At 36.4% G+C, this 12,311-nt stretch overlaps 1 protein-coding gene across 3 annotated transcripts in view; it reads left to right on the top strand.

Annotated features, from left to right (window-relative positions):
- The window catches only part of LOC127653587 (signal transducer and activator of transcription 1-alpha/beta-like), a 66,498-nt gene that overhangs the window by 12,385 nt on the left and 41,802 nt on the right, over positions 1–12,311 (top strand). For all 3 annotated transcript variants that reach the window (XR_007971834.1, XR_007971833.1, XM_052140309.1), the window contains exons 2-8: positions 8,599–8,730; positions 9,394–9,541; positions 9,661–9,756; positions 9,842–9,934; positions 10,058–10,142; positions 11,489–11,565; positions 12,140–12,291. Coding sequence is in view for 1 of the 3 variants with exons in the window: in XM_052140309.1 (XP_051996269.1) it covers positions 8,600–8,730; positions 9,394–9,541; positions 9,661–9,756; positions 9,842–9,934; positions 10,058–10,142; positions 11,489–11,565; positions 12,140–12,291 (782 nt within the window). In the remaining 2 variants the exon portion in view is untranslated. The remainder of the gene's footprint in view (positions 1–8,598; positions 8,731–9,393; positions 9,542–9,660; positions 9,757–9,841; positions 9,935–10,057; positions 10,143–11,488; positions 11,566–12,139; positions 12,292–12,311) is intronic.

The raw sequence follows: 12,311 nt of genomic DNA, 5'->3' as shown, positions 1-12,311 counted from the left end.
TGGGCAGCCTAGTGTTGTTGTGGAACACGTGTTCGACGCACGCTGCCCCTAGAGTCATTTTCCAGCAGAGTGAGCAGACCTCATCCAGTGCCTAAGGAAGGAGCTAAGTTCCTTGGAGAAAACAGTAAGGATTAAATTTGTATAACTTATTTATATTTAATTAAAAACTTTTGATATGTTACTGCCAACTTCAAGAAAAAACGCGACAAACGTGACGTTCGGCTACTTTGGATATTGATAGTGTAGTTGAAGTTGCATTATCACAGCAGAAGGGTTGCTATCATGTCACAATAAGTAAGCAAGAATTTTGCAATTACAGACCGTGAATCTGAGACTTTTATTTGTTCTGTTTGTGTGTCTTATATTTGAAAGGGTTGTCACTCAATGCAGAGAAATAAGTAATAAAAAAGATACCAACGCACTATAGGCTATTGAAGGACTGGCTTTGGTAAGCTCGGACGTTATCGGTTCTGCTGTTGGTACTGGAGAAATTAAGAAAATAAATGTATTATTGCTATAAAGAGAAAGTTATTTTATCTTGCTAGCCATTTCTATGTATAATAATATGAAACCATTCGTCTGTGATGCAATTTAGCTATTCGCAGTCAGAGAGAGAGAGAGAGAAAGAGAGAGAGAGAGAGAGAGAGATCTCTCACGCGGTGCTACAGCGAGCACAACACGAGCCCTGCTTAATGAGTGACAGAACTAAACATTCAAACATAGCCTGGTTTAGATCTGTGATTATAGTCTGATTTTATTTTAGATTTCGCCTTCGAAAGATTATAAAAAGAATATTTATACATAAGCAGCATTCTGTCTAGCACAACTTCCTTCCCTTCACAGCGGTGCACTGACATTTCTCCCTAAAACTCAAACTTAACGTCAGAATCAGCACGATAGGTGATTGTTGTAAAATGCAGTCTAGCTACTGTTGGTAAATTGCAGGACGCGTTTAATAATAAAAAGAATGCAAGAGATACCGTTCCCAAGGCGGCACGCGCTCCGAAACAGACCGCAAAGTATAGGCTACTTTGGGTTTCATGTGCACGTCTAAACGATCAAATATACACAAAAATATGTCAAAACGACCGGCTTAAACAAAGTTTATGTCTTAAATGGATGTAGTTATGGAAATAGTTGGGAGAAAATATGCTGCATCAGGAGCCTGTTAGATCTGAACACGGTCTTAAAGGGGAAGCTGTCTAATAAACATGCTGACGTTTGAGAACCGTTAAAGTACCGGATCGATCAGCAGTATCGGTAAGATAGTAATACCATTAAAACCTTAACGATATCCATCCCTAGTTATGCCTGTGCTTCTCTTGGATGCTGTGAATATTGGATTACGTCTCTGGATTGCCCCTTAATTAAAGCTGCATTTGGATCTCAACCTTCGTGTCTCGGAGCAGTTTGTAACACCTGCTTTGTTTATTTAATATATTTGTTATACATTATTTATACAATATGTTTTTACATTATACATTTTTAATTTAAGTGTACAAGTGCAGATTGATCAAGTGTTCAATAAATGTATTTGTTGAGAAATTTTGTCTAACTTAAGTAATTATTTGTGTTACATTTTATCTTTCAAATAAAAGGTTCAAATAAGAGGTTAAAAACAAGCACATATCGCCAAATATCGCCAAAATAAATCGACAGCATTAATCGACCGTCGGCCGACCCGGATATCAAAAGACCGGCATCGGCCTGAAAAAACCAATATCGGTCGACCTCTAAAGGATAGTGAGGATTTAATAATATTAAGAAGAGGTTCTGAGATTACAAGGAAAACCTCTTTTAAGAGCTTGGTTGGTATTGGATCTAACATGCATGTTGAGGCTTTTGATGTTTCAATAGGTTTTGTTAGGTCTTCATGACCTATGACCGCAAAGGATTGAAGTTGCACATGAGGAAAATTATAAGACACGGTTTTCTGAGATGGTGTGACATATGATTGCATAATTTAAATTTTATTTCTGATTATTTACATTTTATTAGTAAAGAAATTCTTCAAGTCATTAATCTTGTGCTGCGACGGAATATCTGTTCTGTTGAAGCTTTATTCCTAATCAATTTAGTCACAATACTGAATAAAGACATAGGATTGTTGTTGTTATTTTATATGAGTTTGCTCAAATATGCTGACCTAGCAGCTTTTAGTGCCTGTCCGTAGCTACAGACACTATCCTTCCATGCACCGTGAGATACCTCTAATTTTGCATTCTTCCATGTGCACTCCATTTTACGAGCTGCTCTGAGTCATGAGTGTGATCATTTTACCATGGTGCAGGGCTTGTTTCTTTCATCGAAGGGGGGTGACACTATCAAGAGTGCTAGAGATGACTATTTATTTTCTGTTATTTCATCAAGTTCTTCTAGGCTTTGGGGTTTACTGAGTGTATGAGATAGATCTGGAAGATTATTAGTGAAGATATCTTTAGTGGTCTAAAGAATAGTTCTACCTGAACGATAGCATGGTGTAGATTGAGTAATATTAGTTGATTGCAGCATACAAGATATAAGGAAATTATCCCAGATGTCATCGCTCTGCGGCAGAATTTCTATAGTATCAACATTAACTCCATATGACAGAATTAAATCTAGTGTATGATTATGGTGATGAGTTGGTCCTGTTCATTCCAAGAGAGATGAGAATATTGATAAATGCTAATCCCAATGTGTCATTTTCATTATCTATGTGAATGTTGATGTCACCGACAGTTAAATCTCTATCTACAGTAACTACAAGATCTGATAAAACATTTGCAAATTCACCAAGGAAATCAGAATAAGGCACAGATGATCTATATACTGTAGAAAGGGTAAAATATGAAAAAGTTCTGTCCTCTGAGTAACACCAAAAACTTCACTGTAGATTGTAGCAACATTTTCTCCTTGACCCTTCAATGTTTATAACAATAACCTGGGGGAGTAGATCAATTTAAACTAATATATTAATCTGGTTTAAGCCAGGTTTCAGTCAAACAGAGCACATCCAAACTATGATCTGTAATCATTTAATTTAAAATTAGTGCTTTGGTAGAAAGAGATCTAATGTTTAGTAGCCATACCTTCATACGATTTTTATCTTACATTTTTTTGTTTTGTTCAATTTGACCTTAATCAAATGTGTTCTAAATTATTTAGTGAGAGTTTTGCGTTTTGTTGTTCGGGGAACAGACACAGTCTCTATGTGATATCTAGGTGATACAGTCTCTGTGTTGTAGTTTATATTAACTGTGTGACGTCTCAAGACAGCTAGCAGTTGCACGGATTAACTAGTTTGTCTGCTTCTTGACCTCGGTCCCAGTTAGTCAAATACTATCATTATTAAGACTATGAGCCAAATTACTAGAGAGGAGAGCAGCACATTCCCTAGAGGGATGGAGTCCGTCTCTCTTTAGCAGGTCAGGTCAACCCCAAAAACTCTTCCAATTGTCTATAAATTCTGTTCTATTGTCCAGACACCACTCAGACATCCAGCCATTCAGTGACACTAATCTACTATAAACCTCATCACCATGACGAGCAGGGAGAGGGCCAGAGCATATTACAGTGTCTGACATCGTTTTTGCAAATTCACACAGCTCTTTAACATTATCTAGTGATTTCTGACTGGTGAAGCCGGACAACATTAGTGACGACATAAATAACAATTTTAGGAAGTCTATGTTTAGCATTAGCAAGCACTTGCAAATTTGATCTGATGTCAGGTGCTCTGGTACCCCGAAATGCATTTAACGATAGTGGCTGTTGACTCTATTTCCACATTCCTCACAATAGAATCACCATTATCAAAGGCTATTTCAGCATGATTCTCAGTGGGTGCATTAATTAACTGTGTGGGCTGTACAGCCGAAACCAAAATGTGTGTGGGTTGCTCTCTGTACTGCCTGCATCCGAAACCATATCTACTGGCTTCTCTTTCTCACTGACCTCTACTAGCGTTTGGATGTGTGTCTCTAACTCATTAAACTTCTCTGTCAGCCTGACTAATTCCTTATATTTATCACACGTGAATCCTTCACTGCTGATGGAAGAAGCTATTGTAAACATGTGACATGCAATGCAGGAAGAAATAACATGAGCGGATGCCATGACTTGTTGCCGAGTGGTGAGGGTTTGAGATCAATGTGAATCCCTCAAACAATTGTTTGTTGTTATGTTTGTTCTTTATAAGCGGTGCTTTGAGATCGATGCAATAATCCATGTAACACAGAGGAGAAAAATGGGTGCACGCAATTTAATCGCAATACAAATAGAAAGCAGATGCACGCGGAAAATGAACGCAGTTCAATCGAGATAAGAGAATAATGCGGGGGAAAAACTGATGCATGCTGAAAAATGGCAGACGTTAAGGATTAAAAGCTGAAATCAGATAGATAAGTGATGCTAAAAAAGCTAGCAGGCTACAAACACAGACTCGAGCTAGGCTCCAGCAGTAACAGGTAAAAACACACACAGATAAACAGTAGAAAAGTGGAAAAACCCGAAACACGCATTAAAATGACAAAGGATAAAATGACGAACGTATGAGAATAAGAATAACCCATGCTAAGCAGGCTACAAACACTCGTGCAGCATGCTGTCAGAAACAGGAAGTCCAATGACGTAACCAATCTGTCTGTGACACAACACAATGCTGGTAATGTCCTTGGTACTGGACAGAGCAAACTATTATGTGTAAAATCAAATAAAGGGGGGCAGATATTGACCATAAATGTAATTTCTGACACTGGGTCACTACTGAAAATAAAGTGATTTAATAGTGTGGAAACTTTAAGCCGTTACTTTTATATAAGATAAAATAGTGCCATTTTACTGATTAGTTAGGGACTTGGTGTGCAGAAAACATTTCAATTGAAGTCATCAATATGGTTTCTTTTCTATTTTCTTTGTAACTTTAATGTTGTAATATTTGGATTAGTTTACTAATTCAGTGTCCCCACAGTCATTGGAAACCTGAAAATATCAGGGAATTTTAAAATTGTGATTTTATGGTCTGGAAAAGATAATGCAGATAATAATAACAAAAATTACTTTTTATAGTGAAATATGGAATACTTTTTTAGCTATGTTCAGCTCTGAAATACTTTATTGTAGGGATGCACTGATCTGATACCTGGATCAGTATATCAGATCTCCGATACTGACTTTTTTTAAACTGATTGGGTATCGGTCCAATGAGCCCGATCCAAATCCGATACTATGTGTTTGTCATGTTCGTTACTGTCAAGTAGGGCTGCATGATTTGGGGAAAATGTCATATTGCGATTATTGAGGCTAATATTGCGATATGCGATTGCGAAAAAATAAACAAATGGTAACATGAGTCAACTTGTTTGGTTATCAAGGAAAATGCACAAATAGATTACTGATAATGCTGAAATATGTCTCAACTCAAACATACAAACTAGCAACAACAACAACTATAAATGCAGTGTTTTCAAATTAAAATATTTTTACAAAACTAAATAATATCTTTGCATTACTGCAAACTTGTTATTTTCTCAATATTACACTTAAATAAAATGGAAAAATAAATAAGAACATAATTTTTTTTCATGAAAATAAGATTGTCCAAACAAACAGGGACATTTAATCAGGATGTAACGTACTTTCTATAAACTCTTTTGAAAAGGAAACTGGATATAAAAGTGTGGTTCACTAAAACTTGTGTGCGTGTGCGTGTGTGTGTGTGCGTGTTTTTGTGATTTACGAGGACAATTTTGTAAGTTACAAATTAGTAATTACAAGGTTATTATGCTATAAATGTGATTTATGAGGACATTTCTAGTGTCCCCATAATTCAAATCGCTTAAAAATCATACTAAACAATGTTTTATTGAAAATGTAAAAATGCAGAAGGTTTTCTGTGATGATTAGGTTTAGGGGTTGTGTTAGGTTTAGAGGATAGAATCTATAGTTTGTACAGTATAAAAGTCATTTTGTCTATGGAAAGTCCTCATAATGATAGGTAGACCAACATGTGTGTGTGTGTGTGTTTTTAAATGACCAACTGGTATTTCCAAATCCTCTTTCTAAAAAGTTCTACTTATCGCTGGTACCTCTTGTCCGGTGTGTGTGGATCATTTTCTGAAATCCCACTTTGCTAACGGTGCATGTCTCTTTATATCTCTGTGAAGACTTGTCATATGGCGTGACACTGGCAAACACATCTGTAATTGTGCTTTGTTTTGTTTGGCTTACTGGCCTTTTTAATGTCGTTTTAGTCAATGAAAACTGTTGACATTTTAGTCATATTTTAGTAACATTTAGTCATATTGATATTTTAGCCACTTAACTCTGTAAACATTTTAGCCATAAGATTATCATTGATAAGCATTTGTCAATCTTGTCTATCCAAAACCTATATATATATATATACACACACACACATTTTATTATTGTTGTCCTTTTAGTGTCATTTTTCACATAAGATTGATCTTATGATGATCTCATCAATGATGCTACACGTTGCAAGCTTCAGACAGCGGGGGTGAGAGAAGAACGTCTCCGTGTTAGAGTGCGCATCACCCGGCAGAACTTAATATCTCTCCCGGTCTCGACTCCCGCTCAGATTGTGTCTCTTCCGCGACTGGTTGAAGCGGCTCTTACGGCACCGAGAATGACAGTTTTGGAGTTTGTGTTTATTTACATGGCATGCTCCCGTGTTATATGAACTTTAAGGATGAAATAAAGATACATCGCCAAGCTATGATCGTTGATATTTTTTCTGGCCACCAGTTCAGTGTCGGTCTGCTTGGCATCCATCTTCACCTGATTTCCACGCTGCACATCGGAAACTCACATGACATGACCACACGTGCCACTCCCTAAATTGAGACTGACTGGTCATCTTTTTATTAGCGGTGTAGAAAATGGGCAAACAGCTCTTCGAGAGAATGGGCTGTCATGTCCACACATGCACTTATTTATTTAATAGAATTGCAGCATTTTGCTGTCATATAATCGCACAGGATGACATCGCGATTGCGATATGATTAATCGTGTAGCACTAGCTCAAAAATGACATAAAAGAACCATAATTACACAATTAAAGTATTTCATAGGACTCGTGCATATTATTCAAAGCCACTTGAAGACGTGTAATAGCTCTGTGAATCACAAAAGGCTGTATCTTATAAATATATAAAATGCATGCGCAGCTCCAGCACATCAGTGAATGGCGCTGCTCTGTTTGCACAGACACTCATGGCTATTTTTAGCCTTCACCCAGTGCAAAATATTTGAGCCCTACTCGCAAACAGCATCTCAGATGTAAATGCTCAACAATTTGGTTCACTTATAATATGCATTTAGAATGGCACCAGAGGTGCATTTTACCAGAATTTGAATAAGATGCTAAAATACTGTGAACTTGCCTACAAACAGACACATACAGGACTTCCTGGAAAGTTCAGAATGTTCAAATAAAAGCCAGATGGTTTTAAATTTGAAGGTGCAGATATATTACTATTATAAGATATTGAGATATATTACTATTATAAGATATTATCATTTGTTTACAAATAATATTTAAGTTGAATGGGTTCCAAAAAATATGAATGAATGAAAAGTGAGCCGATATCTTACAACTAAATTGAACAAAAAAGAGCTCTGAAGTCCAGATACAAGTTGAAAAATGTTTGCACAAAGGCTTCTTTTCTACTGTTTAGAATATCTTTACATTATTGTGTGGAACTAATTGGGATTACTCTTTAATATGCAAAGAAACCCAAACCTCTAACTACATATTATTTCAATATAAATGTAAAAATGTATCCTCAGTAGAAAAGAAGCCGTTGCTTTTTTTTTTTTAAAACAAAATGTTGTACTTGTATCTGGACTTCAGATCTCTTTTTGTTTCAATTAAGTTTTAAGGTATCAACTCACTTTTCATTCACACAGTTATTTTTTGGAACCCATTCAACTTATGATAACAAATGATAATAATATATTATAATAGTAATATATCTCAATCATGCACATTTAACTTTAAATCCATCTGGCTCTCCAGGAAGTCCTGTATGTGTCTGTTTGTAGGCAAATTCACAGTAGTTTAATTAGCTTCTTATTCAAATCCTGGTAAAATGCACCTCAGTGCCATTCTAAAGTAGCTGTGAGTGTTTGCAAACAGAGCAGCACCATTCACTTACGTGCTGGAGCTGTGCATGCATTTTTTATATTTACTAATAAAACACAGCCTTTTGTGAATCTCAGAGCTATTGCACATCTTCAAGTGGCTTTGAATAAAATGTATGAGATATATGACTACTTTAATTGTGTTTTTATTGATCTTTTATGTCTTTTTTTTGAGCTTGACAGTAACGAACATGACTAACACACAGTATCGGATTTGGATTGGGCTCATCGGACCGATACCCAATCCGTCTAAAAGCTTCAGTATCGGAGATGATCCAGGTATCAGATCGGTGCATCCCTAGTGTTTACTCTATCCACCTTGTGTTGCTGTTTCCGCAAAGTTGTTGTTCTTTTTTTAAACTGTGAAACAAGGTGTTTCGAGTGCTTCTGATCATCATTTGTTCATCAAATTAATAGCCTTTCAGCTGACATGTAATATGTTTCAATTTTTAGAATGACACAGTGGGAAAGCTTGCAGCGGCTGGATACAGTGTATCTGCAAAAGGTTTTCGATTTGTACAATGGAGATGAATTCTCTATGGATGTGAGACATTACCTGGCTCATTGGATCGAGGGCCAGGACTGGTGAGTGTTGTACCTGTGGGATAAACCAGTAAAACCTGCATTGCCACCTGAACACCAATTGCTTGTACAGTTCTTAATTCCTAAATGTTATAAATAACTATGGATTACAGATTTTACTCAAACATAATATGACCTTACCAAGGAATATCTATTGCACCAATGTTTCCTACACAGCAATACAGCCCCAAAAAAAAAATTATATTTGTGTGCTTGCACTTTGAAATTGAATTTCATGAGGTAAAAATGTACTGCAAAATAATTGCAAGAAAATATGTTAGTCTGTTGCATTGTCTTTACTGACTGCTCTCGAAAACAAACATATTTACCATGAATTACTTTTATAAGCTGACACAATGTTTAACAGACTCTCAAGTGACCATTTTGAATCTGAACTACTGTCTGAATCTGAAAATCCATCAGAGGGGTTAATGAATTAAAATCTGATTTAATGAACTGCAATTATTTTATTTCTGTCAAGTCCAGCTAAAAATTAAGAAATGTTGTGTATTTAAGATTCATGAAACTAATGAATTATTGAGTGGTTGTTCATATGACATTTAATTAAAGATACACAAAAGCTTTTGTAATAAATAGTATAGCTCCCCTGCTGCAAAGACACACTGGGCACACTGTTTAATGTGATGTTTGTTGTTTATTTTGCAGGGAGCGTGCCTCTCGGGACTCTTCCCAAGCAGTGCTTCTGTTTCAGGTGTTGTTGGAGAATCTGGACAACCAGTTCAGTCGTTTTGCACAAGAGAAAGAATCTTTCCTACTGCAGCGTAATTTCCGACGTTACAAACAAAACTTTCAGGTCAGTTGATTTCTGTCCCTTGCACACTTTTTTTCTTTTGACCACAGGAAAAATGAATAAATGGCAAGGTAAAATATATGACACCTGTCTCATGATGGGTCATGTTTACTGGTTCCCAGAAGTATCAAGAGGAGCCCTATTCTCTAGCTGCTATTATCCACTGGTTCTTAGTAAAGGAGAAAGAAATCCTGAATGAAGCAGAGCTTGCTCAACAAGTCAGTAACTTAAAGCTTCTAAATTATCACTTGTCATTGTCATTATCATCCACATTTTCTAAATTGGTCTTTCCCATTGGCTCAGGTGAAAATGTTGCAGGTTCAACCAGCTGCAGTGGAGTTGGAAAGCCAGAGACACTTAGAAAATATTTTAAAAGCTCTGAAGACCAAAGTAGAGGTGTGTGTATACATGTACTGTGTGTGTGTGTGTGTGTGTGTGTGTGTGTGTGTGTGTGTGTGTGTGTGTGTGTGCGCGCAAGTATGTTTTCTCAAGATAATGATTCGTTTCTCGTTGTGGTAGGTGATGGAACACAACATAAGGTGTTTGGAGGAGCACCAAGATGAGTTTGACTTCAAATATCAGACACACCGAATGGAGAGTGGAGGTATTTTATTACACTTCCCTTTTTTGTCTTTTATTTGTCTCTCTGGTTCTCTATTGCTACATTCACACTGCAGCTGAATGTGGCCCAAAGCTAATTTTTTCACATGTGACAGATCTCAGGGTACCCACGGGTCCTTAAAAAGTCTTGAAGTCTTAAATTCACTTTTTAATATTTAAGGCTTTAAAGAGTCTTAAACATCTTTAATAAAATACAAGAATTGTTATATATCATTTTGGAGGTCTTATATTTTGGGGCATGAATAGAGGATATGCTTAAAACTGTAAACAAGCTGTTAGAGCTTTACAGGATGTGCTTTGGTGGATTATGAGGTGAAGTCATCAAACACCAAACCAGCAAAGAAGCCTGTTGTTGTCACAAATTTACTGAATTTATGAGGTTACAGATCAATATACAGAGTTTTGTGGGTTTTAAAAAGTCGTAATTTGCCCATCTGCAAATTAAGTTCTTAAATCGGAGCAACAAGTGTATAATTCATAAGGTCATGGCATTAAATGTTGCATGAGGGATTGTTTTCGTGTTGTGCTTTAGTTTGATCGCTAAATATGAATTGAACAGTGTACAGTAGGTGGCGGTATGTGTTGCTTTATTTGTCAGTAAGTGACACAGCAGTGTCATAGAGGAATATAGCTGATACAATGAGTCTGACCAGAAGGTAAAAGTCATTTCCACATTCTGATGGTTGGGAGGTATTCAAGCCTTAAGATATATCACTTTTTGTAAAATAAGTTAAAAGTAATGGAGATCTATGGAATGATGCATTTTTTAACTTTGTATAGCAGAAGTGTTGCTATAAATATGACTTTTTATAATCATACTGTATTGCTGTTGTTCCCTTAAATTTATTCCTTACATTTTCTTTAGTTGGTCTTAAAAAGACTTATATTGACTTTATTTAAAATTACTTCATCCATCTGGTCTTCCATCACATGCTGATATTTTATTAGATAGTCAGAAGTGTCCTATTCAGGTTAAAAATAAGAAAATAACTGCTAATAACAATTTTAATTTGATTAATTCAGTATACATATTAAAATAATGAGCATGTCTGGGTTTGTTATACACATACAGGTAATATCAAACATCAGCTGTTCAGACCAGTGTATGATTTATGTTAAATTTAAAATATTGTGTGAACAAAACCAAAAATAATATCTGATTTGGGCCACATTCAGCTGCAGTGTGAACATAGCCTTTCTTTAGTGTCTCTTCCTGGCTGTAATCATATTTCTGTTGGAAGAACAATTGAAGTGGCAGGGGATACATCAGATTTTGTCCACTGGTAACTGATGTCAGACCTTTGTGTGTTTGTGTCCATTTGTGTTTAGCTTGCACAGAAGAAGAGGAAAAGAAGCAGACTGTAGGGCTTCAGAAGATGCTTAACGCACTTGATAAGTCTAGAAAGGTAGGTACATGGGTATGTTCTGTTCTGTAATTGCGAAGATTATCATGTCATGGGTGGTGTGCTAATGGCTTCAGGCTGGTAGCTGGAATGTTGCTGACTCAATCACCACAAGGAGCAAGCCAAGGAATATTATTGTATTCTTGTCCACGTGAAATGCCGTTTGCAACCTATTTTACTTTTGTAATCTTGCACATTTCCAAGTGAAACTGGATATTCGGCAAAGAAAAAAATATTTAGGAAGGGACTTGATTTTTATTCATCAGAACTTGAGTGCAGTATACCTCAGTGGTGTTGGGTGAAAGGAGGGGTTGAAAAGTAAGCTTTTGTAATATCATCCAAATAGGCATGTTCAGAGTCATAATAAGTTGTAACATTTTGATAAAATATTAAAAAAACTTTTGGAACAGCGTGCACTGATGAACAATGCGCAAAAAGTGGCTCATGTCAGGCACATGAATAATTCTACCAGCACGAATCATGCGTTGATAAATAAAACCATTTTATTGATGATTCCCATGTTTTCAGTACTCAGTTATGTCTTTGCCCTGTGCCTGCACTTGTATCCTTGTCTCAGACCTTCCTATCTGACATGTCGATTGTGTTGGACTCTGCTGATTCTTTGCGCTCCGTACTTGTTGATGAGGAACTGGTGGACTGGAAGCGGAGACAACAGAAGTCCTGCATTGGCGCTCCAGATGACACAAATTTGGAACAATTAGAGAAATGGTATCCACCAGACAAGAATT

This window comes from Xyrauchen texanus, chromosome 13, assembly GCF_025860055.1.
Source record: "Xyrauchen texanus isolate HMW12.3.18 chromosome 13, RBS_HiC_50CHRs, whole genome shotgun sequence".
Taxonomy (NCBI): Eukaryota; Metazoa; Chordata; class Actinopteri; order Cypriniformes; family Catostomidae; genus Xyrauchen; species Xyrauchen texanus.
This window is presented reverse-complemented; position numbering and strand designations above follow the sequence as displayed.